The sequence below is a fragment of the Parambassis ranga genome, chromosome 5, assembly GCF_900634625.1.
Source record: "Parambassis ranga chromosome 5, fParRan2.1, whole genome shotgun sequence".
NCBI lineage: Eukaryota > Metazoa > Chordata > Actinopteri > Ambassidae > Parambassis > Parambassis ranga.
In genome coordinates this window covers 17,422,826-17,448,610 of record NC_041026.1, presented here as the reverse complement: position 1 = coordinate 17,448,610, position 25,785 = coordinate 17,422,826, and the positions used below count along the sequence as shown (strand labels likewise).

General features: G+C 42.8%; 4 protein-coding genes and 1 long non-coding RNA gene across 8 annotated transcripts; 1 reads left to right on the top strand and 4 right to left on the bottom strand.

Annotated features, from left to right (window-relative positions):
- Positions 1-2,846: 2,846 nt before the first annotated feature.
- On the bottom strand, positions 2,847-6,357 carry hyal1 (hyaluronidase 1). The gene is made up of 4 exons (XM_028405952.1): positions 6,241-6,357; positions 5,143-6,062; positions 4,977-5,066; positions 2,847-4,503 (listed from the first exon to the last, which is right to left on the bottom strand). Exons 1-4 carry the CDS (start codon positions 6,314-6,316, stop codon positions 4,177-4,179), a joined length of 1,413 nt encoding a protein of 470 aa, XP_028261753.1. The 5' UTR covers positions 6,317-6,357; the 3' UTR covers positions 2,847-4,176.
- On the top strand, positions 3,401-6,580 carry LOC114435962 (uncharacterized). The gene is made up of 4 exons (XR_003670666.1): positions 3,401-3,522; positions 4,170-4,452; positions 4,982-5,088; positions 5,646-6,580. It is a non-coding gene; the product is annotated as an uncharacterized LOC114435962 (long non-coding RNA).
- A 266-nt stretch (positions 6,581-6,846) lies between these two features.
- Positions 6,847-10,520, bottom strand: hyal2a (hyaluronidase 2a). 2 transcript variants are annotated; one of them, XM_028405954.1, is made up of 4 exons: positions 10,237-10,520; positions 8,775-9,821; positions 8,262-8,351; positions 6,847-7,842 (listed from the first exon to the last, which is right to left on the bottom strand). In XM_028405954.1, the coding sequence occupies exons 2-4, from the start codon at positions 9,702-9,704 to the stop codon at positions 7,453-7,455; spliced, it is 1,410 nt and encodes a 469-aa protein (XP_028261755.1). In that variant the 5' UTR covers positions 9,705-9,821; positions 10,237-10,520; the 3' UTR covers positions 6,847-7,452. The 2 variants fall into 2 exon arrangements, with proteins under 2 accessions (XP_028261755.1, XP_028261754.1); XM_028405953.1 differs by having other exon boundaries at positions 8,775-9,747.
- Positions 10,521-13,823: 3,303 nt separating this feature from the next.
- Positions 13,824-16,127, bottom strand: tusc2a (tumor suppressor 2, mitochondrial calcium regulator a). Of its 2 annotated transcripts, none has more exons than XM_028405748.1 (4): positions 15,970-16,127; positions 15,110-15,350; positions 14,581-14,701; positions 13,824-14,497 (listed from the first exon to the last, which is right to left on the bottom strand). In XM_028405748.1, the coding sequence occupies exons 2-4, from the start codon at positions 15,259-15,261 to the stop codon at positions 14,432-14,434; spliced, it is 339 nt and encodes a 112-aa protein (XP_028261549.1). In that variant the 5' UTR covers positions 15,262-15,350; positions 15,970-16,127; the 3' UTR covers positions 13,824-14,431. The 2 variants fall into 2 exon arrangements, with proteins under 2 accessions (XP_028261549.1, XP_028261550.1); XM_028405749.1 differs by lacking the exon at positions 15,970-16,127 and adding an exon at positions 15,794-15,949.
- A 98-nt stretch (positions 16,128-16,225) lies between these two features.
- Positions 16,226-25,632, bottom strand: LOC114435830 (ras association domain-containing protein 1-like). 2 transcript variants are annotated; one of them, XM_028405746.1, is made up of 7 exons: positions 25,383-25,632; positions 23,923-24,275; positions 23,221-23,345; positions 17,937-18,041; positions 17,576-17,861; positions 17,372-17,487; positions 16,226-17,259 (listed from the first exon to the last, which is right to left on the bottom strand). In XM_028405746.1, the coding sequence occupies exons 2-7, from the start codon at positions 24,239-24,241 to the stop codon at positions 17,113-17,115; spliced, it is 1,098 nt and encodes a 365-aa protein (XP_028261547.1). In that variant the 5' UTR covers positions 24,242-24,275; positions 25,383-25,632; the 3' UTR covers positions 16,226-17,112. The 2 variants fall into 2 exon arrangements, with proteins under 2 accessions (XP_028261547.1, XP_028261548.1); XM_028405747.1 differs by lacking the exons at positions 23,221-23,345; positions 23,923-24,275; positions 25,383-25,632 and adding an exon at positions 19,435-20,189.
- Positions 25,633-25,785: the final 153 nt, after the last annotated feature.

The window sequence follows — 25,785 nt, the reverse complement described above, 5'->3', positions numbered from 1 at the left end:
ACTGCTCAGACTTTTTAAAAAGTTGCAGATGATGGTTGGTATTCTGATTAAATCTAGTATCCAATCAGCAATTTCCCTGCTGAGGTGACCAGTGTGAGACTCCTTTGTGCCGCGGCAGTCTCTACTCTCATAACAAAAGCATTTTTCTTCTGAGATCCACTTCATTACCCAGACTAATATGGAGCAAAATGTTTATTCAAATGAGCCCTGATCAAATCCTATAAAATGAATGAGAAAAATGCTGAAATGGATTATATGCGTGCAGAAAAAAAACACATTTGAATTAATTACAAACTGAGAGGGCACCAGGGTTGAAAAAAAATGCTTATTCTTCTTCCACTTCTTCAGTTAATCTCTTTTTTAAGATGCAGTTAATTTATGCTCACCATTCATTCACGACTACCCGGTGTCATCAGTATGTGTCCATGAAAACAATGCTCAAATTTTGATCAGGATCAACATGGCAGGGAAAAAGCTTTGTGAGCAGCTGATTGGCCGTTGTTTGGAGGAGAAAGCACATTGTGAGTTTTTGATTGGCTTCCACCAGAGGAAAGACTTTCTATTAGTGATTGATTGGGCAGTGTAATTTTCCACCTGAATGGCTCGGAGGCACATGCGGTTATTGTGTGAGTTTGGCAGGAGCCACCTTTGTAGAGTAAAGTGTCTGAATGCGAGTTTCCTTTCCCTCTTAAAAGATATTCTCTGAGCTCTAATGGGGTCTTGTGGGGGTGCGAGTTGGGGCTGAGAGCTGCCCGTTGCACGATAAGTCACATGTGACAGTCTGTCAGGTCACCTCTCATCAGGAGGCATACAGCAGAGAAAGCAAATCCTCACTGGCAATAACACACAGTGACACACACACACACACACACAATGATCAGCTCTATGATCTTTTTTTCCTTTACATTCATTTATGTGCAAATACATCGATCACCATCAGCAGGCCAACACAGAATGTGGCCAGGCAGAAATTTGACAAGCCTGCCTCTAAAGTGGAGCGATATCAGAGCTCCATCTCTTAGGAAATAGGACAGTGTGACCTCGCCACACCGCCTTTCTTTTCCTGCGTTGATTCGATGCTCTGATTTCATTTGCTTACATGGAGATGCGAAGATGACTTTCCAGCCTGCACTCTCTTACAATCAGCTGCCTTTGATTTGATATAGAGCCCTGTGATGGCTGTTCATACACCCTCACACATCACCACAAAACACACCTGCGAGTCACAGTGTCAAAGGGGTCACACAGCCTCATCAGTTTGAAGGGAGGTCAGTGGTGTGTGTTCGTTTAAGCTGCAGGAACAGACAGTGTAATACGATGTCAGTCACTTCTTTCAGGCAGGGAGTGAGGATGTTCAGGGGTTCAAGAAGTGTGCAAACATGTAAGGGTTTTCTTAAACTGACTCAGGTCTCAACGTCATCAGTCTTCTTCATTTAATCATGGGTGTAGTAAAGCATGGCGTGGTGAGAGTGAAACGAGCAGCGGCGTTCTGTGGTGAATTCTATACATTTTGTTGACCTATCCATCTGACCCAGCCTCCTCCCTTTCCAGGCTTCTACCCAGCAGAGCCACCCGCCCGCCCACCTGTTGCAGCTTCATAATGATAACTTATTTCCATCATCTGATCCGATTGATTGTATAGAAAAAAAAATAACAAAAATACATGAAGTTCCCCCCAGACATCTTTAAGTGATATTTTTAAGGCGAGCTGTCTGCATTTAAAAGCCTGATTATTGCACAACAACGTCTGGTGACACATACACACATAAATCATGTAAACAAGGGTGCATCAGATCTTTAAGAAACCTGATCAGAGAGTCGGCTCCTCTGAAGGACACAGAGGCAGAGCGTGACAAAATAGTTATTAAACCAAGAGCGAGCGAGGCGATCTGTAGACCGAGCAGCAGGCAAAGGGGGAGACGTGACCATGGAGGGGGGTGACGGAGCGAGACGGCAAAATGAAGAAATGTAGAGATGAGAGGATAGAGAGAGAAATAGAAGGGCCTGGCAGACCTGACAGAGGGCAGAGGAGGAGGAAGAGGAGACAAAGTCGATAAATACCTCTGTTAATGCGCACACAGTGGAAGTTTGTGATAGCATTTAAAAAGGCTGCTTTGGACGTGTTCAGTGTCTCGGATGAAATATTCAACTATTGCAGCTTTCATTTGATTTATATTTTGAACACACTTGAATACAGCTAATCATTAAAATAACAGATTTTAAGCTATAATTTCCTCTCTCACCTGGGGACAAGAAGTAAATTTTGGGTTGCCAAATGGAAGAAAATTGTTTTGCCATTAATATGTTGAAAACTGTTATTAATGTTCGTCCTTGGTTCTTAAAAACACACAGTCGAGGTGCTTGTTGTGTTTCACAATAAATAATGTGTAAAAAAAAGTGTGCAAACATCTCAGTGCCACTCTCAGAAAGGCATCTATCTCCTCATTTCCTCACAAATCCAGCCTGTTGCGATAAAGGCGGAAGTAGGAAACAGCAAGGCCTTATGGGAGTCTGTTCTTCAAGTCCACCGAGCCTCACCGGGACAGAGGAGGGAAATTACTATCAATGACGGCAGTTTGTAGTCATGGGAGCTATCAGATAAGACAACATTGTACATGCCACTCGTAAATCAATCAAGGTCACCTTCGGCTCTCTCTGCTCCCTGTAGGCCCTCTGTTATGGTGAGTTTAATTCAGCATGGACTGCTGCATGAGTCACTGCATGAACTTATCAGAATCAGACACATCGAGTCAAATGTGTTTTCATTTTGTCTATTACTTTGTGCTTTTCATCCCGTTATCTGTCCAGCAGCTCCACCTGCTGGCCATAAGCAGCACAAACAATTTAAAAAGTTCAGTTCTTTATGTGTTGCTGTATTATATATACAGGATTAAAAAACAAAACAGACCATAATATAGATCTACTAATGAGCATGACATGGACACCTCTAACTCCTCCCCTCATGCAGGAGGCTGAGGAGCATTCAGAGCAAGACCACCAGGCTAAGAAACAGCAGAAATAGCTGAAGCTGCTAAACTCTGCTAAACTCTAGCCATGCTCTGTACACTCCCCACCACCACAGACACACACTCACAACACACCAGGTCCTAAGACCTAATTTCATAACATAACATGTAAATGTGAGCTGGTATGACAATAAAGTTCCTTGAATCCTTAACAGGCTGTTTCAGACTTAAAAATAAAAATAAAAATTAGTCACCTACTATTGTTAATGTGTAACTTTTTTAAAAACAAACACACCTTGTCTGGTGTAAAAAAAAAATAGTCCTTTACCCGGAGTGCAATTTATTGTTTGCACATTTCCAGCATTTTATTTTGAAGGATTTTCAGGCATTTCCTGACAGTGGAGTGCAGCCAGACCCCTGCTAAGCAAATATTAAAAAACTAGAATTCATGGAACAGAGCAAAGTCTAGTTCGAAGTGTTTTTCACAGAACATCATGATGTCACACTGAAGCTGGACTTTTTTCTGGATATCACTTGACCGTTTTTATCATATAAGGTATTTGTGTGCAGTTTTGTCTTAATTAACATATGATTCTTGATTCACAGCCAAAACTGTTCAGTGAGGTCACTGTGATCTTTGGCCAGCAAAACCCTTTCATCATGATACATAGTGAGGTTTTAACACTGTGACACAGTAAAACAAAATACTCCTCCAAATAACATCAAAATGGGTACACATTTTAAAGGGGTGGGGATAAGCACTGCCTCCTGACTGCAAATGTACTCACTGTACCGTGTCATGAGATGATCAGGCTCCAGATCATCCATTTATTTAAGCACGTTTAACTCACATTAAAAGGGAGGACGGAGAAGCTTCCCGTCTTCCTGCAGATCTAATGTCAAACTGCACTGGCATCATTTTGCAGCTCAAAGCCACATGTTTGATTGAAGGTGGATTTTAAAGCTGCATATAAAGTCTGGAACTTGTCATTTGATAAAAAGATGTGACGCATTTGATGCTATTAAAAACACATTCTTTGTTTATTATAACACTTTCATTGCTAATCTGCCCTCTGCTAACTTATTTGAAAAAAATGCATGCATTGAAAAAATACATTTATTCATAACACTGGTCTATAAGAAGACATAGAGTTGTTAACCTCCTTATTGGACCATCACTGTCACTGGCTTACCTCCTTTAAGAAAAGTCTCATTCTGGACTTGGCGTGGAGCAGTCCCTGCCGCCCCAGCCTGGGTAACACTTGCAGTCAAACTGAGACTTCATCAGCTTTACCTCATGTCTCCACATCTGGCCCGAAACTCTGTAGTTCCTCCCTCCTTCTGGTTTCTGCTCAGCCAGCACCTTCCATGCTGCAGGGTTCAGGTGGAGGTAGGCTGCTGAGTTCAGGTTCCTCCTCTGGCAGCGTCCCTGAGAGGAGCAAATGGACTGACTGCAGAGAACAGCTGCTGCTGTGACGTTCACCAGGTAAGGACCCAGGGTGTCATCGATGTAGGACTTCACTGCATTACAGGTAGCCTGGATGACAGAGGACATCACAAAAAACTTATTTTAAAGTCTGATGAGACAGTACACAGTCCTGTCCTGCATCTGTGTTAAACATGTTTCTTTGCTGCCCCTTTAGGACAGGACCACAGATTCTGACCCATTCTTTAAACCCACATTCACCAAACTGAGAACCTGTCCTGCAAATACCCTGAAACTCTAAAAACCCATTGTTCAAGACATGTCTGTGCTTGTCACGAACTGTTAGCTAAGGAAAACATAATGTAAACATAATATAGATGGACATATAATCTGGCACTTATTTTACTAACAACATCCAGTGACAAATTCACAACACGCCTTACATGCCCACATTGACAGGAAACTCATCGTTAGCACATAAGGTTATCTTTGTGTTAGCATCTTTGGCTACATTCAACACATCTACAGCATCTTCAAATGATTTGATGATGTTTTATATACTATGTATTGATTAGTTACTGTACCTTAGATTTGGAAAATGCGTGGTCACCCCAGAGCACCACTCCTGCAGATCCTACGGCAGCACTCTCCCCCACTGTGTAGACCAGGTGCTCCTGCAGGACACACACACAAGAGGTGAGCAAAACACTTTTCTAACCATCGCAGGATGTTTAAACTCCTGACACTTACCTGAGAGAGGAACTCTAAGGTGTAGGTGTAGACGATGCGAGCGTAGGGGAAGACAGGTGGTGCTGATGGGGTCGCCTGTGCCGCCACTCTCATAGCTTCCAGGATACGGTGGTGGGTGTAGAGGAGCACTTCTCTGCCCAGGCCTCGCAGCTCCAGGCTGAGGTAGATGTCAGGATACAGAGCAGAGGAGGCGTTCCACAGCCAGAACAGCTCGTTGTTCCTCTTTAGCTCCACGGCCGGACACTCCCCAGTGTAGTTGGTGATTTTGCGGTTGTAGTAGTTGTAGCAGTTGGGGAAACCATAATAACCCCACAAACCTTTTGGTCGTTCCTCCTGCCCCAGTTTTATTGTTTCTTCCATGTATTTCCTTGCAACCTCCTCAAACTCCACCCGAGCTGCAGCTTCTACCTGTGCAGGACTCCAGTCCGGATGCCTTGACCTCACTAATGCTTTTGACCCCTCCCAGTACACTTGCTTACTTTCCCAGTTTCTCTCCCACACAGGTCTCCAGCTCTCCCAGTCCACCACAGCCAGGCCTTGGAAATCCCTGTCGGGGATGTAGGAGCGGATATCGTCACTGGCGACTCTGAGGTGCTCCTCCAGGCTGCTGTTCTGTGGCACCCCACCGTTAACAGGTTCTCCTCGGCCAGAGTACCTCGGGTACAAACCAAGCTTTTCAGCATAAAAGATGGTTATGTTTTCACCGATAAAGGTTTGGTTCTGGTTCTGGACGATGCTGAACGCCCCCAGGTCGAGGTCAACACCATACTGAGAGAGGCAGCTGGCAGTTGGGGCGTTCCACATACTGAGGAAAGGAACCTCAGAGAAAGATGATGCTACAAACTGCTGGCCAGAAACAAGGGGGACCAGGCACAAGAGCAGCCACAGCAGCGGTCTCACAGGATTTAAAGGCTTCATCCCTGCAAAGAAAGAAAAACCTCTGATCTTTGTTTTTCTTTTACAGGTTTCAATCTACAATTAACCCTCAAAAACATGTTTCCAAGTAAAAACAACTTTTCCTTTCTGCAGCTACAGTTGATAAAAAGTATAAGAGTTTGAAAAACCAACAAACAACCAACTTTTGAAACTCTAACTTACCTGATTTACAACTGAACAACAGTTCTGTGTTTGGTGCAGTCATGAAACCACAAGTCTCATGATCTGACTCACACATGCAAGAAATGAGGAAGGAAAAAAGAAAACAGCCAATACAGAGTGAGCACTGGATTTCTACCAACCAATAAAAAGAGACATGCAAATTATCTCATGGAGCAGAAGGATTTAAAGCCACAGACGTGCTTAAACATGAGGCTGCCTGTCTGTTTCATTTAAAAAAAAAAAGCAAACATGACTAAAAATAGTATATTGTGAAGATTTGGAAAGGCTACACATAGATCTCATCAAACTGTCAGGCAAAGCCATAATAAAGTCTCCCTCCTCTGGATTTAAATGTATGCTTTGCTTGACTCTTAAAAGCAGTAAAAAATAACTCCAAGTAAACTGCACCCTACAATTACATGGGGAAGGGGTATGAGACCACAGCCAGCCAAAATGTGTGTCCCTCCCTGAGGACTAGCTGGCTTCTTTTGACTCTCCGGGCCAACGGGTGAGTCGTTGCGGTTTCACCCTGAAGCTCGACTGCTGACAACAAAAGCAAAGTTCATCTTTGTGGAAGAATATCACTAAAGAAGACATACAAGGAGCTCAACAAGAATAAAAAATGTTTTATTCTGACAGAAAATGTCAGTAAAGAGTCCGAAATTTGCTTCTTTACATTGTGCTTCTTAAGTCAAACATATGCTGAAAAATGAGACTTACATGAAGAAAAGCAGTATTTTTAAGGGAAACTAGTAGTCATGTTTTAGACATAAAAACAGAAAATATCATAAGAAAGAAAACTAAAAATACATTCAAATAAATAGTAATACTGTGCTTCACTCTAAAAACATCAGACTTCAGAGAGAGGCCATGGGGGGGATAAGCAGATTTAAGTGCATCATCTCCACTTTTTACATACAGCAATTCGTTCATCACATTTACCACAGACGCATCCTCTCTGGAGGAAAACATGGAATATGACACTTTGGGAAACAGTGACTAAAAGGAAATTGAGAGCAAAATGTAAACAATGTAATTTCCAGCAAGCCCTCTGCTGTTTATAAAAATGATTAAAAGATATAAACAAATATTACTTTACAATTTCCACAGTGTTTCTTAGAAAAATTCACTTTGTGTCACCCATACTTTACAGCAACAAACTACTCTCTCCATAAAATCTTGTGCAGCTATGTCTACTGTATGTATCTTGTATTAAAAGAGTAGGAAGACGATCAGTAAGATGACACACTGCAGGGCTGAGGACACAGTCTGAGTGGCTCTTCCTCTTTGGTGCCGAGGGTCTGTCTGGTCGCAGCCCTCTCCTTGAAAGCCGCTGTAGCACTGGCACTGAAACTCCGTCTGGAAGCTCATCTTGTCAGCTTTGCTGAGCTCACTGGTGACTGTGGGCTTCCCGTTCTCCCCTTTGATGCTGTGGGTGAGGGGGTTCAGATGCAAATAAACATCACTGTCCGGGTTTCTGCGCAGACAGCGCCCGTGAGAGCCACACAAAGTCTGGCTGCATAACTCTGCTGCCGTGGAGACGTTCAGGAGGTATTGACCCAGCGTGCCCCGCAGATATGCATCCAAGTCAGAGCAGCTGGTCTGGAGAGGAAAAAAAATAATACACACGGGTCTGTAAGTGTTTAACATCCGAATGTTTCCTGATTGTTTTCACAGGTGTCAGGTGACTTTAATTTCAGCTGTTTAAATGGTTTAATCATGTCATGGCCATTTTTTTAAGTTATATTTATCTAAAGCAGAAAGAGGGACACATTTTATCTGCACTTTAAACAGTTCTTAGCTCGTTTCTATCATTTAGAATCGGCCTAGATGTGACTTGAGGAAATGATCTTCAGGGTAACACGTGACATCACTCATTAGAGCGATGGAGGCCTGAGTAAAAAAAATTATAGTGTCAGATGACCACACACATGACTGACATGAGCAACAGGTCAAAACCTCTGATGTGACCTTTGTGTGATTTTTTTGTATGTAATTAGTGTGTGTGTGTGTGTGTTTACTTTGCTGCTAGCGTAGGCTGCGTCTCCCCATAGGATGATTCCAGCTGCCCCCAAGGCCACACTCTCCCCAATGGTGGAAACAAGGTCAGTCTGTAACAGATGAAACGGCTCTTTACATTTTTAGGAGTATGGTTAAAAGGAAAGCAGGGTCAAACTGTTGGTGCAGGCTCTGTGAAGAGCCATGCCAGCTCTTATCTGCTAGTCCTCCTGTAGAGAAAACAGTCTATAGGCTGTTTAGACACACTTCAACTTGACCAACACCCATCCTGCCTACTGCAGCTGCCGATAAAGAAAATAGAGAGTTATAGCTCCATGCAGCATGCACTGACACAGAGAGGTGAGTGGTAGTGCTTCATTTGTGTGTTAGTCAAACACTGGTGACTGAGAATTCACTCCATACTGTCAGTATCATACAGCATACAAGAACTCATTAGTGAACTTCACCAGGGTGGTATAGAAAAAGAGAGTAGGAAACGCACTCAACATCAGCAGCAAGTTAGAGGGGTGTGTCACCTCTGTCAGCAGTTCCAGGGAGTTGGCGTAGGTGGGCCGGGTGTACACAAAGACAGGACGTGCCAAGCCATCGCCTGATGAAGCCAGACGCATTCCCTCCTTCACACGGTTCCGCACAAACTGGCGTCCGGAAGCTGACGAACGCAGCACTGTGCCCATGTAGATGGAAGGGAAAAGGGCTGTGCTCTCAGTCCACAGCCATGTCAGCTGGTCATTGCGGGCCACCTCCACATCCGGACAGCGGCCTGTGTAACTCTCCAGAGTGCGCCTGTAGTCATGGTTGTAGCAGTCAGGGAACAGGTAGAACCCCCACAGCTGGTTTGGCCTCAGATTTTTAGCGTACTTCAGTGTCTCCAACATGAAAGTCTTGGCAGACATCTCAAACTCTTGTTGGGCCGTTTTGGTCACCTTTTCTGGAGGCCAGGTTGGTTTCTTCTGCCGCACCAACTCACGCGAGTGTCTCCGGTAAATATCTTTGGTTTCCCAGTTACGTATCCAAAGCGGACGCCACTCCTCCCAGTCAATAACTGCTAAACCTTTGGCCTCTGGTTCACGTATGTACTTCTCCACACCTGTTGGCATTTTCTCCAGATGGTGCGTCAGACTGGCTACCTGGGGCAGCCCGCCGTTTATTGGTGTTTCATCTGACTCAAAGTAGGGGTACAGGCCCAAGCGGTCCTTATAGAAGATGGTCAGATTCTGTCTAACAAAGCCCTCATTGGGAGAGGCCACAATCTGGAACTGCTCCAGCTGAAAACGAATGCCATGCCGCGGGGCACAGTCCTCTGTTGGAGCATTCCAAGCCAGGAGCAAGGGCTTTTGGTTATACAGAGGCCATCTCGTGGGTCGAGGTTCCAAAGCGCTGAGGCTGTCCCACAGCAGAGCAATCAGCAGCAGTACTTTCCAGTCAGACAGAGTCCAGTACGACATGTCTTCAGATGTGGATTGACAGAAGGGACTGTCGCTCTCTCCTCTACAATTCAGATTGAAGATTCAGAGCTTTAAACTTTTGTTTTCTTCTTTTCAGTACATCCATTCACAAAGTTACTATTTAACCAGAAAATGAAAAACACAAAAGGAACATTATAATGCTGCCAAACACATTACAGCTTGAGGGGCTGAGAGGGTTTTGCAAACCCCTTTGCTTGTTTGTTTTTGTTTGTGTGTTTATTTACTTTGCAGAAAAAAAGCTGCAGTTCTCTGTTTAGTGAAAACACTCAGAGTTTAAACTGAAGGCAGGCTGCTGAGAACTACAGTGCGCAAAACAATTTTTTCAAGTTAAGTTAAAGTTTAACAAAAAGCATCTTCCCATCGTTATATGTGCAGATTCCTTCTGCTCTTCCAGCCATGTGGGTTTTAGTTAACAACAGCTCAATTGAATTCAATTAACTTCTTGTCAGAAGCGTTTTCTTTGAGCAATGAATGAGCAAAACAAGAAAAAAACACTCCGGGATAGACTCACCTTTACTGGCAAGCTGAGGCAGCATTCCCAAAAAACCAGAAGCCTTCAACTTCAAGCCGCGTTTTTTTTTTTTTTTGCGCTGCTTCCAAACAAACTGGAAAAAAATAAGAAAAAAGGCGACAGCGTAACAGTAATGACTACGAGGTCAGTTTAAACCCGAGTGTGTAGCTGTGTGGCGTCCTCTGGCCTGGGGTCCCGGTGGTCGCTGAAAGGAAGAGAAGTGAACTTACCCCCTGCGATGTTGTCAGTCGCTACTAGTTCAGAGCCAGACCACTTTCAGGATGTTCCATTCAGGCTGGGAAAAGGGGGGACCGGAGAAACTAAACCGGACATCCTAAAGACTCTGTCAGCGAACTCCATGTGATTAAACAGAGATTCTTCTTCGGTCAAGACCCTCACAAACATTTCTGTGTAAGCGCCACGTAGCTTTGATTTTATTTTGTTTTATTTTATTTGTTTTAAATAATACTCCTCTTGTCCCGGCACAGCGCGGAATGAGACAGTCCAAGACGAACTCCACCGCCGCCGTGAAACAGATACACTGTAAAAGAGCAATGTCAAGATCCACAGAAGGTCACAGCGGGCCAGTGTGCCACATCCCTAAAAATAAGCCCATCATGACCACAAATGACCTTTTAGCTACATTACAATCAGAGCAGACTTTAAAATGATCTGTTGCGTGAGGCGAAGCTTTTGAAAAACAGATCAAAGTAGTTCTCTATGATTATTGCACATTTAAACGCAGTGTATCTGCTTTGTGAGGGTTTTACTGCACATTTAACTAGGAAGTGTGATGTACTTTAACCTTTTCTCAGTTCATGGTGGTTAATTATATATTTTTACCTTTGTGGAGAAAAGACGAAGCATTATTATAAAGTGGTATAAAGTGGTAGAACTCAGTGCTTGGATGAGGTAGGAGTTACAATAAACTGGCAGTAATCAGAACACTCTTACATTTTAAACCAATATATCACATAATGACATTTTCCTTTAGATTGTATTGTTCATTTACAAAGTAGATGTAGCGTAGCTGCACACTAGCTGCCTAGTAAGTTGCCTAACAAATGGCCTGTTTACATGATGTTTATGACTTGCTGTGAGATATTTATTATTATCTGTAAATTTACTAAATAACATCAAAAGTTGAGATTGATGCATAAAAATTAAAAATGCCTATTACACCACTTATGATACAGCCTAAACTTTACTTGATGATATTTGGATAACACTTTTCACTTGAGCGTGAGGGTCTTTTGGTTGCGTTGAAGCACTCTGCATAAATTAAGTATTTTAATGCTTTTTTTTCCTCACAAATGCTCTGAGCACATATCAGACAGTGGGCACAAGGTATCTGGCATGCAGATGTCACCACTGCCTGAGGCATGTGATGACAGCCCCTGGCAAAGGTTCACTGAAGTAGCACATGCTGTCGGGATGCCAAGTACAGCAGCAGATATGGAAGTGCAGAGAGGAGGGTAGAGGCCATGTGCCTGCACATCATTAGCCAAAATAACAACTAGGATTGAGTTGACTGGAAGAAAAAAAAAATCAAAAAGCTGTTCTGTGACCAGTGTCTAATTACAGCTTGTGCTTTTGTGAGTGAGTTTCTGAAAGTTAAGATGGATACCATGTGAAGGATGCAGGAGCACATGACTGATGAGGTGGGGGCCTGGAAATCCGCTGATTTCCTGTGTCAAAATCTGTTCCGCTGTTTGTCTTCCAAGCTTTGCTGACTCACCTCAGTGTGTCATCAGTTTCTCTCTCTGTTTTCCCTCTCTCTTTCTCCCCCCTTTTCTCTGTGTTTAAGGAAAACGTGGACCACGAACGACCCATGTGAATGATGAGGGAGGCAAAGGAACAAGGGAACGGTTTGGTTTCCGGAACATTACATCAAGTCATGGACTGTCAGGAAGCGAAAACAATGGCAGGGAAACTAGAAACACACCCAGCCACCTTCACTTTAGGAACAACAAGTGTGTAATCATGAGAGCTGAGAGAGAACCCACCTAAGAAGCCTCAGTGTGCACTCACGTCGCAGCTTAGCTTTACTTTGATGTGGCTTTATGGGTGATTTCCTTAAGCAGAACATTACCATCAATTTTCCTGTTTTTCAGTGTAACACAACCCACCTGACAAAACACACTACAATGTTTTGCTTTTACAGTTTGTCAAACCACTCATGAGAAAACAATATATCTGTTTTACCGTTTATAATTCAAAGCATGTCTCGGTTGCTTTTTGGGGCTGCTGATTTATAACGACAGCCACATGGACTGCTTTCCCACATATCAGGGCACGCACTGCAACGTGCTGTCATTATCACAAAGACTTTTTTTTTTGGGGGGGGGGGGGGGGTTACAAGAAAGGGTCCGTCCTTTTAATATAGGCCGGACGTTTAGGGGAACATCAAACAGTGGAGAGAAGACACATCAAAGTGACTGACCTCTGGCCCACAGACGCACCCAGCCACATTCCACACAATTACAGACACCAGGGAAAGCCTGCAGGGGAAGCCCTGCCCATTTATTGTGGGGGATTTGTGAACCGTGCACTGAAATATGTTTACTTTGCTATTAAAGTTTGATACTGTGCCAGCTGCTGGCAGCGACAACCTCAACTGGTCACGATTTCAGTGATTGAGGCATCATTAAAACTTATATTTAGTATTTTTGGGCAACACACTGAGTTGTCATTACTTGTCATTACAGTAAACATACATAAAACACTGAACTTATTAGACTTAAAGCTGGAATGATTTTCTGCTGCCATCTAGAGGTGACACACGGTACATCTTAGAGAACTGATCCCCATGTTTGCATAATCAGAAAAAACAACAGCAGGCTCACAGCTAGGGAAGACAGGGGAAAAAGACTATGAGTAAAGACAGTTAACAGTTTAACAGTGACCTTTTCTCATCAGCTGCTCCACAGCCAACAAGTGGCACATAAGTATAAACCTTTACATTAGGAAGATCCTTGCAGCAGGTGGGATTTGAGACAGTTTTAAGAGTCAGCAATAAGAACAACATGTACCCTCACCCCACCATGTTTACTAGCTAGGTTTTGTTCTGCTCCCACACTATAAAGCACTAAAACATATTGCACAATATCATACTCAACAAAAATACTAACATTACACTATAGATTATAAACTGCAGCTAAATTAAAAAGGCTCTGCATTGCTAGTATATTCCGTATTCCAATAATGTAAAGTCATAAATCACTTCTTACATTGTCTTGATAGTTCAACACTGGCAATCTGATCAATGAATAATAGCCCAAATATTTGGCAAATGTTACTGTTTGTATTCCTATTGAGAGCCAGACAACAGAATTGACTGTAGCTACAGTCAGCTTACAGTGAAGTTAGGTGAATTTACACGACCATAAATGTCTTAAACTCAGATTTCAGGTATGTCTTTTTATTATTATTTCAGCTATTATGAGATAATTCAGCACTCCAGTCAGTACCTTCAGGTTTCTGAAAACAGAATGAGCTTGAATGCACCAAACATAACCAGGACACTGTAAACACAGCAGGCAACAGGAAGCCTTCACATATATAACAACAGACTTCTTGACTCATTCTTCATCTCAGTAAACCATTTATTCAAGTATTTCCAACTAAGAAATCTGAAGTTATTTACAGTACATTATGTTCACTAGTGCAGGTCTGAGCTCCAGTAGCAGAGACAGACTCAGACAAGAGACATGATCATATATACAATACCTTTCACAATCCCATTACTACACCCTGTAACTGTATCTCATATCCTTCTTTCACACATTCACACAAAAAAACCTAACATTTACACATACAGAGACACAAACAGAGTCTAACATCTCACAGAAGGCATGAACCATTAAAGCCTTTTCACATCAAGACTGTTTTCCCTGCAAAGAGAATAAACCTTAGAGTGATGTATTCTCTAAGACTGCTTACATATCAGCTGGGTAGTGGAAACACAACCTGTACTGTCACTACGTTTGTGAACGTCAATATTATGGATTTCAGTGAACAGGGAACTCTTTGACCATAGGTTTATTCAAAAGTATAACATCTTATTTGAATGTTCTCTGGTCTCTGCAGCCCACAGGTCCCGTCTCAGTCTCAGTCTCAGGACTGGAACACAACGTTTGTCAAAAGAAGGGCACCTGTGTGGCTGCACCTCACAGTGGATCAGTCCTGTGCAACGTCACACCTCACAGAGGACAATGGGGAAATCTACATGAATACACGGGTGGTCGAGCTTCACAATTCCCTGAAAGAAAAAGAGAGAACCCAGAATTTTTCATGTTCAGTGGCAACTATGACAAAACATCCTTACATGTCTCCAAAACTCACCTGTGGAATCAGATTTTTCTGAATTCTCTTCAACTTGGACTTTTTTCTGCCATTTTTTGTCACCACTGTCTCTTCATAGAACTCATGGGCAAGGTCACCATCCTCGTCATAATACAAAGAACTGCCAACACAGGGAGGGAACGCCAATTTCAAACCACGTTTGCACAAGTTGCTTTCATTAGATCAGAGTTTATTTTTAATGGCCATTTCAGTTCAAATGATCTTCCTTTGAAAACAGGATAACCCTCATATATTACAGTAAACTATTCCTTCAGTAAAACTAATTCCAATGACACCAGCATACAGTGGCGTCTGTAGCCTGTGTATCCAAGATATTGTTTCCAAAAACACACAGTGGCACAGAGGAAAACAAATATTTTGTTGCAGGTGGCCCTGTGGCCTCTGGATCAGAGCCATAACAATAAACTGTTGAGTCCCACGCTTCATGCGGTTTGATGTGATTCCCATAATGTTGTTTTTTGTCACTATTTTTAGCTGTTTTTTTTTTAAATCAAGCATTATTATTTACCTCCTCCTGGTAAAAACAAATGGTGTTGCATTTCTGGAGCCTTTGAGACGAGCCAAAGACTGCTCATTTCCATCAGTCCCTGAATCGCCTCCTCCTCCTCCAGTGCCTGAGAAAGGCCAGACACCTTTGGCTTTGGATCCACTTCCCCCCATTCTCAGTGATAAGGCATAGTTAGTCTCCAATCAGAGCTTTCAGCCTGGATGAGGTCCAGATGCTCTTAATTTCTTACCAAGGCCGGGACCTGAAAAGTAGACAAAGACAGTGGACAAAGAAACTTGTAACTCCACTGTCTGGTGTCTGTGTGACAGCTGCTGTAAAGCACAAAGCACAAACCACATTTTTGAAAATCACAGGTTTCCATGCAAAAATGAGGAGTTTGTTCGCCAGAGACGCAAGCTTTCTTAGTCTTTAGCTTCACTAAATTACGCTAGTTTATTTACAACGTGTCAGTGCAGCCTCTTTCGTATTTTACTGCCATACTAGCTTCACCGGAAGCTAACCAACTGGGCCACACAAACCCCACTGTTAACGCCAGTAATGATTTACAGCGCTAGACATAAAGCCGAACCAATTTAGACACACGCCCATAGTTGTGTGCTGAACGTACACTGCCTCTATTTCATAAATGCATCGGTTTCATAGGCGGTAATCTGATTGTGGCTAATAAAAACACGCTAACCGTACCTGCTCATTTAGGTGAGTTAGCCTGTTAGCTTGGAGCGCTGACGCAGGTTAGCCTTAATGGCTAAATAGTAACTCGACAAACACAAAAACCGGTGTGTAAACACACACATATACACTGCAATGTTACGCGACTACAACCAGTATACTAAAAAATTACCATCTGGTCAAAGCCCTACCTTATCACACAGCGTTAAAACGGGATGTTCGGTCATAACTTCTACCACCAGTTTCGATAAGCTAGCATTAGCTGTTTTGGTCCGCTTGACTAAGAGGCGATCAGCTGATGTGACCTACAGGCGGTCACCAGACAGTTAAAGAGAGACGGCTCATCACTTGTGCATTAAAAACACTTATGATGATGATGGAAATTAAAGCAGTAAATAAATTAACCTTACAATATATGTGATGAATTTCTGGAAAAAAATACAAGAATGTAATTTTACTTGGTAAAATCTTTACTACACGCTGTGCACATTTGTCTCCACAGTTTTAAGATTGCTACAACATATAAACTTGTGCATAGATGGATACAGTGAAAGTGAATGGAAAAAAACAGAAGACACACATTTTTGTTTAAAGGACAGAAAAAAAACAGACATGAGGAATGATAAAGCTTCCAGTGGAACACACAGACTGTTCATTCAGGATTTCAGTCAACCAGAGTGACTTTGACACTCTCAAGACATTCATAGTTGCATACAAATGTCCATACATCAGTCACACTCACAAACTGACAGTGATACAGAGTTGCACCCATCAGGTTGGGTGTAGAGAGGACATGGCAGAATTTTGAACCAGGGTCAAATGAAAATCCAAACACCTTTCAGCGTGCAATTTATAATGTTACCAATTTTGTTATTTGTTAAAAATCACAGGAATCTGATGGTTTTTTTGCTCACCTACTGCAGTACTGTTTCTACCAATGCATAATTGAATTTCTTTTAGAAAGACCAAAATCATCACTGACATTTGCTTAAAGTGGCACAGCTGAGGTACAAGATAATCACATGCCCAGTGGCTAAAGACAATACTGGACACGTCCACTGTCTCATCTGCCAGTCTCCATTTCTCTCAACTCATTCTCTCAGGCACATCAGACTCTCCAGGTGTAAGGCACTTCTCATCTCGCATCATTTCACACGCACATTCGCGCTAGCTCTCTCTCTCTCATTGTCTTGCGCCCTGTCTCACTCTCTCGTTCACCGAAGAGGTGTTTTGAGTTGTACTCTCTGGGATCTTTGGATGCAGCGATGACTGGTTATCTTCAGTTGATCGTCCAGCCAAGAGGTGCACGTTGAACCCCGAGCTGCGGAGTCATTTCAACCGGGGGTGGAGCCAGCCAGAGCCTCCTGCATCTTGGTGCGGGCCAGCGCGTATCGCTGCACTATCTGCTTAACGTGCTCCTCTTCTTCACGCTGCAGAATGCGCAGGAAGTTCTTTAACTCGGGCATGGAGAAGGCATGCCACTGCAAATCAGAGGAGAGAACTGTATTAGTGTGTATGACATGCATATTCTATGTATGTTTGAGAAGGCTAATGTGTGGTTTGGATCTGTTGATATATTAATGCTGCACTCACATTGACTTCACCAGTTTCATTCTCTTTGATGACAAAGCTGAGGAGCTTCTCATTTGGCCCGACACACAGACGCAGACGGAGGGGGCGCTCATCGTCAGAAAGCTTGCGGAGATACACTGAAGAAATCAGAGAAACAGATATTAATTTGATGTAAAGGCAAACAAAAATGTGGCAGTTTGACGTGTACTGACAAAGAGGCAGTACCTTGGTCGTGCCGCTCGCTGCGCTCAAACAGGGCAAACTTTCCAGGATTGTCCACAACAGTAAACTTCTTTAACAAAGCCTCGATGACTTCGCGGGCAGATGTGCGTGAACTTATGTGCAAATGCTTGGACGCGTCCTTCGGCAGGTAGAAAGACGTGCGGCGCTTTACTCCGCTGGTCCTCCTCCCTCCAGCATCACTCCCGCCTTTCTTTGGGCTTGGAACAGACACGGGTCGTGCCAGCTTGAACTGCACCTTGATGAAGCCGGTGTAGGACCCGTCCTTGTTCTGTAGAGGAAAGTATAAACATTACACTGAAGAAAAGAACTCTTTGTGGATTTGTTGTTAATATTTACTGCTTACCATGTTCATGAACAGATTGCTGTTGATCTGAGCATTGTATTCCTTCACCTTCTGCTGAACATCTGCAGTCGTTAACTCCTGCTTGCCCCATTCAATCTGTTCATCCTGGAGGGCACAGAAGAGTTACAAGGTTAAACCACAAGGTGTCAGTGTTCCCCTCCAAACCACATCGGGAATACACCAGAAAACAAGACAAGTAAGGACACTTGATTTAATCATGGCTGAGTGAGTGAAAAATGTCAGATTCTTCCCTTTAATGCATGTTTCTAATGATTTTCAGGAATTAAGAAAGGGTGCACTTTAATTATACTTTTCTTAAAAACAGCTGTAGTAGGATGTAAAGTTGATTCAAACATGGTAAGAGAATAATTAAAGCTCTATTAGTTCTCACTAATAACCCTCCGTTCAGCTCTTTCTAACAGTGAACACCAGTTGCATCAGACTCCCAACTTCCTGACAGCGAAGCAAAGGCGATGATGTCAGCTCTATCCAATCCTGTTCAGCTGCCCTGATCCCTGAGTGCAGGAAGGCTGAAGGGAGGGGTCTGTGCAACTTGCAGCTGTTTGCAATGACTGAGACCAACAACTCTGGGCTGCATTCCTTAGCTTGGTTCATGTAAAAATAGCCAACCCCTCTCACAGCGCTCACCAGTGGGGGTGGGGTGGGGGTGGACAATGTCCTCCCTTGTTTTGCAGACACATCCTGTGAAGTCAGCTGCCTCATCAACCGCACACTGGCAAGTCATGTTTCAGTCATGCACAACTGGCCCGGAGCATGTTTCCTGTGTCCACTAATAACCCTGGAGGCTGCACACATTATATTTTCCACACAATAAATCAATACAAGGGCCGAGATGAGCTCTCCAATCTGGTAGGAGCATAAACATGCCCACAAATGGAGTGTCATATAAACACTGTGTAGGATGAACAGAACATGTTTTTACTGTAAAACACAGGCTTCACAAGAAAGAGACCTGACAGACCAGTGGGTGGGTGTGAAGGTGCATGAGTAAAACGGAAAAGACACAAAACATCCCCTGACTCATCTGGGACTGAGACATGAGTGTGAAAAACCTGAGAAACCGGTCACTGAATGAACGGTGGGTGTCTGTGGTAACCTGAGGAGCCAGCTGCGTCATTAATGATGATGCGGGTTGATTTCAACATGAGTTCAGCTGTGGGGTGATGCTACGCCTCTATGTGTATGGGTGTGTGTAGTTTTTAAGACATAATGTGCATTTGGCCTTTTTGCTCAGTGTTTGTATGCATTCTTCTTAAACCCACAAACAAACCAAGCCTTTAAACCGTTTGTTGCAACTCCAAAAAGCGGAATTAAAGTCAAAACTTACAGGAAACCCTGGACGCTGAAAGCAGAAAGACCAAAATAACGCGAGAACAGCGCGCAGTGACCCCCACCTCCTTCTCCGTGGTCTACCTTCCTCTTTACAGTAAACTAATAACTTTGGTATTAAATCTCATTGTGACTGTTTCCCTCTCACCTTCTTAACGTTAGCATTGATGTTAGCTTTCCGTGACTTGGGGAAGAAAGATGTCCGGGCGGTGAAGTACTGCTCGAACTCGGAGTCCGAGTCCTCTTCGCTGCAGTAGCCGCTGCTGGTGGAGCTGCCCCAGGTCATCTCGAAGGAGGGAGTCTTGTCCGAGCTGCTGGTCGCGCTGGTCATGCTGACTACCGGCAAAATACCTTTAATGCTAAAGCTGAAAGTCGAAACTTAACTTTAGACTCACTTTTAGCTGAGCTCGATGTAGACTTAGCGATAAAATGTGGCGAAACAGAAGCTAAATAACGATGACTAATCTTCGATGGTCGCTACTGTTCGCGTAACTTCAACCTGTCTCTATAAGAAGCCAAGATAACAGATTAATTTAATCTTTTTTCCCTCTCAGTCTGGGTCTACCGGCCACGTTTCCACTGTGTAAACTCTGTCTATGAAGCAGGATGTAATCGGGCCCCCGCCCTGCCTGGCTTCCTTCCCCCCGCCGAGGCCCCACCCAGGTCCGTTCCGTTGAGTTTGGAAAATACACAAACCACCGCAGCCGGCAGCGATTGGCCGCCGAAGAGGAAATACCAAAGAGTCCCTTCACCCTCCTCTTCCTCCTCCTCCTCCGGGCTGCCTCTCCTCCTTCTTCCAGCGTGGAGGGATGCTGCTGCCGCTAAAAAGTCATGTGATGATGGGGCCTTCGGGTCACACGCAGCCGCTGTCTGCATGTGAGTTTTATTATTTCCCATCATGTGAGGTCTACAGACGTTCAACTTTAAACTTATACACCACAAGGAATTTCTAAACTTTAGTTTATATTGTCTAAATAAGTTAGAGATAATAGCTGTGATATAAAAAAAACCCCAAGAATATTGAACTCATCATCAGAAAACTACATGATTTTCTGTAGACTTTGACAGAAATGTGGGCCTATTGGGGAAAAAAGGAAACTATGAAAGCAGTGTAGTTTAAAAGAATGAAGCATACAACTCCCATGTTGCAACACACTGTGGTCTTTAACTGTGAAGCTGAGCTCACTCCGGGATAACCCAAAGAAATTTTGCAAAAATGTCCCCCTGAGCAACAAAATTTGCAACAGGCTGATCTGTACTTTACATGATGAGAACTTTAAGTGTAAAACCGAATCAGTTCCTTTTTTGAGTCAGTCAAAAAATTATATGCAAATATATAACCAAATATAGCAGATACAGATGCTTCTGCTTTGTGTGGCATCCATACAATCATTAGGGTCATTATTTATAGCTTTTGTACCATTGAGTGTGTTGTAAAACATGAAAATTGTTGCCTGCAAATTGAAATGTGGTTAAATACACAGCAGCTCCATTGATCAGGTACACACAAGCCATAAGCTTAAAGTCATAATGCTGACCAAAAAAAAAATTATGCAAACAATTTGAAACAATCCTAAATATAATACAGCATCGGAGCTGTAGGCTTTAACACCGTTCTCACACCAAAACATCAGATATTAGGTTTTAAAACAGGTGAACCAGTGGCTTGATGGGAAAATAAACTCTCAAAGCACGCTAACAAAACAATTAGCATGTCCAACAGGGTGTCATTTGACCTTTTCTTATCCACTGAGGACATGAACCAGATGTTAGCTGGGGTTACTGTGTGTTTGTTCATTATTGATATTATTATTATCTACTGTTTGTGTCATGTTTGCTGTGTTAAAGAGCCAACAGAATGCACACAGAAGCTCAAGCACCAACATTGTGTTCATATGCTGCTGAGCAATTTACATTCCAGTCATGCTTTGATAAAGAACAGTTGCTTGATAACAGCACATAATACCACTGTGATCCAAACAGGTTGCCTTTAAAGGTAGGGTAGGAGATTTCATTCTGATGCACTTTTTGTTAAATTAGTGTAACTTCTCTTTACAATCTGATAGCAACCAATTAGTTCGGCAGTTTCACATTAAATCATCATCATCTGTGGAAGCTATAAAACGCTAAAAACATCAGCCAATCCTACGAGGCGCCCCTACACGGAGTATTGGCTGGTTGGCTGCTCTCTTCCTGCTCTGCGCGCACCAGAGAGGTACATGCATGACGGCCGAAGTCACAGACTGGTTGGGAGGCGTGGCTTCGGGGTGAACTCTGAGAGAAAGGGGCGTGTGTTTACTTTCAAAATCTGGCTGACTCTCGCTGAGTTTTCAAAATCTCCTACCCTACCTTTAATGTTATATGCTGTCAGGAGTCGACATAAAAGGATTTAAGGTCCTCTTTAGTCACAATTTAAGGTAATGACGCAAACATTGAAGATGTTGTCTGGTGTGTTTGAAGTGGGCTGTGTAATATACAGTGTGAGAAACAGAGAGTGCAGCAAGGAAGCCAAGTGTTTAGCATGTGTCAGCTGCAAAACACACACACAAGGAGGTTATGTATGTGACATCATGGGATGTGAAAGTCACTGCGGTTACAGCCACTGAGTGGCAAAATGTTTGTTTCATGACAGTGTTGTGTTAAAAACTGTGGCCATAATAAAATTAAAAATAGTCACATATACAAAGGGGAAGAGCTGTTGTGCAATTAAGATAGATTCAAGGAGAGTGCAGAGATATAAACACGCATCACACCAACTTTGGTTAAATGTTTGGTCAAATGCTTAATGAGGACTTATTAAAAACAGCTATGATAATGAGAATTTTGTTCCTTAAAACAAAGGAGGGACAATCAGCTACACAAAGACAATTAGAACCTGAATATACACAGGATATAATGGTCGTTTATGATTAATTTCCTGTAAAATGATGAAAATAAATATAATAATATCCATCACTGGTATAATTGTGTTTGTTTTTAGGGAAAAAAAGTGCAATGATCCGCTCGTTTGCTTTAAGGCTTTTGCAGCCTTCAGGCTTTGCATTTTTTATTTGTTGATATATAAATGTCAGAAATGTCCTGAAGAACTGCTTCTTTTGTAGGTTTGAAGCACCAACTCAATTTCACAGTTTCCCGTACCGAAGGCAGCCATGTTGCTGGTTGTTTAGCCATTCTATAGACACAACCACAACAAAGCCCACCTAAAAACCACCTTAAAGTACTCTAAATATGTATTAATACTATCACTTTTTCTTCATCAGGAACTGAAATCAAGTGTTGACATGCCAAAGTCACGCTATAAAACTGACACCTGATTGACTGAGGCAGGGATCCCTGCACTGTGCAAAGTAGAACCAGCAGTGATAATAATATCTTTTAAGTCTAAGACTCCATCCACAGCAGCATTCACTGCTTGGCTTTTCCAAACTGGGGGTGTTCTGAGTAATGAATACAGCTGAGTACCTCATCCAACCCCACACAGGACTGAAGATTAAAAATAAAACCTCATACTGAATTGTGATGATTATTCTCATAAATGTATAATATATATTTATGCATGTAGCAACAGGTTTGAAGGTTTGCTTTAGTAACTATATAACCTGGACCAAACCTTGCAAAATGCTGCATGTTACCTACATACAGCAGGTAGCTTCCTCTTAATATCCCTTAACTTCCCTTTACAAACGATGATGTTGTTAATCATGTTCCCTACCAGGAGCTGTGGTGTGCAGCGTTGTTAACAGCAGGTCTGTCTGTGTTTGCTGCTTCCCGATTTTAGTTTAAAAGTAATGAACTACTTCCCTAAAGCATATGTCACATGTAGCTCATACTGTAACATGCAAAGTGTAGATGTCTGTAATAAAACGTTTTGATATTGGTGCCATAAAAGACAGTGAAACTACATGTGATCATGAGTAAACATAAAGGTCCTTACCACATTTGTGTCTGTTTCTATGGTGTGCTCCACCACACTGGTGCAGTCAGCCGCAGAGCCTCGTTCCCAGCTGCAGTCCAGTCGAATCAGGGCACGGCAGCGATAGTGACAGGTGAACCTACAATCTGTAAATATAGAAAAGTCACTGACTTTAGACAGATGCTGCCAAACACACAAGGTCATGACTGGTTGAAGCCCAGTAAAGGTCACTGCAGTGAAACTGGCCTACACCTGTATGTTTTTTTTAAGGTTGTCAGTGTCAGTGTGGTTTCATACTCAGATTAGAAACAATGTATTTCCCCCCTGCACAATGCATATACAAACCACAGCCTTTTTATTGCAATGACTTTCAGTTGTTGAGAAGGAAGTTCAAGCCTGTTGCAACTGATGTGAAATGCACACAAAATGACCAGACCAGCAAAACTACTGAATCAACTGCATGCATGTTAGATACTGGCTGCTTTAATATAAAACAAATAACACAACTATGACATTCATTCTTTTAAAAAGGGACTATCTTCTTCTATTTTCTCCTAGTGATATTGCTTTGGCAACTCAAAGGCTGAGCACAGGATTACCTGCAGCTACACTGGTGGCTGCATCCGTCTCTAAGCAAATTTCCTCTTTCATGCTCCGCGCTGCTCTCATTTCTCATCATGCACACGCCCATAAACACAAACATCCTACGTAAAGCCAACTCACTGACACACCGCAGGCTCTGCTTGTACAGGCCCCAGATGAAGTCTCCACACAGGTCACACCACGTGGGCTGAGCGTGGCTGCAGGGTTGGAAGTCGTGTCCTTCTCCCGTCTCCTCTGTGAGATGGGGGTCCTGGGTGCTGCTCAGGACTCTGATGATGCCCACCCGGCTCAGGAGGTCCGGGACTTTTCCTGGGCTGATCCTCAAGGCGTTGGTTCTCTCCAGGCGTGGAGGTGAGCATGGTGAACGTGAGCCCATCAGCTCTATCTGCTCTGTGCTCGACCTCAGGTCACGGAGCTCAATGAACTCCCCCCAAGACATTGTATCACTCAGAGCCAGGTTTCCTTCATTATCGCTGACGGAGAGAAAAACAGACTGTAAAAAAGATGTCTTATTTTCAACTTTAAACAGGCATGGTCTTAAAATCGTCTTTCTTTCTTAAGTCACTGTAAGGAAATCTGTTGCCTCTCTTAATGTTTACTGACGGTTCACACATATTTTAACAGCCAGTATATTAAAACCTTTAACTGCATTTTAAGGACCTAAAGTATAATTTCCATGACCAGTTCCTACCTTTAAGTCTGCATGAATAAAATCATTGCTAGTTAATCCTTATATGAGAAGACAGCACATCACAGTGCCTGTAACATGCACATGTTTTTACAACATCCTGCTTATGTTCTGTATATGTCAACACTTCACCCAGGTTCCTTCACATGATCAGGAATCTGGCTGTTGACGTGTGTATACATCAATTATCATTATCCAGACACAGATCCACATGTAAACATGTGACTTTTCCAGTCCTGGAAACTAAGATAAAATTCCAGGCTTTTCACGTCCATCAACTCAGGTTCACATGGTTTTAAACATTTTATTAAATTCTTGTGTTGGTAATGTTGGTTTTGCAACTATTATGAACATTATATATATATTTTTTTTAAAGATCTCATATCTCTTTTTTATAGAGATATGAGATATGAGTGCAACCCAAACAACAAATAACTGAGCACTTTTACACACGTTATTATGATTTTAACAGTTTTTCACATGTATGTAACATTTAAGTACGTTTAAAGACATTTTCATACTTTGTCAGTTTACCTTCTCATCAATAAAACCTTCTTTGTCATTTGTCTTATATGTCAGCTTTCAGTAAAACACCGTCCCCTTCAAAGGTGTAACCATGATGTGGCATAGAATAGAAATACTTAGATATGAGTCCCTGATCAGACCCTTACATTTGTATGATTTTAGTCACATCTGCTGATGTAACACAAGTAAAGCAGGATGTGTTGCCCTGATGTAAATCACTGACTGGCACAACGTAATGTAGACTTGTTTCTTTTTTTCTACGAATAATAACTTAATTAAAGACCATTTTCGTCCAAAGTTATAATCTGTGTATAAAAATTGATCACTTCTGAACACTTAAATGTAGATTATTTACAGTATTACTCACCTAAACAGAGGAGAAAACAGTCACGGCAGACGCTTTGTCTCAAAACTTCTTCCATCGGAGAAAACTTTCCGCAGAAATGACTTTCGGTCTCCAAGTAACGGAGGTGTGCAGCCTCGGCTACATGTTTGGAAACTATCTGTCACAAACCCGCTGCTCACCGAAACCCACGGCCCTGATTTTCTAACGGTAACATCAGTCTGTGTCAGCGGTACCTGAGAGCACTCCTCAAGGCACCAGAGCTGTCGGGGCTGCGCTGAGGGAGGAAGCGGCCTATCAGTGAAAAAAGAGAGAGTAAGATGAGACATCCGGAATGTTTTCACATAGGGGGTGCTTCTGAGTCCGCCGGCCCAACGCCCCGTCCACCACAGAGGCGACGTGTGATGGATCCTGGTTTTATTAACCA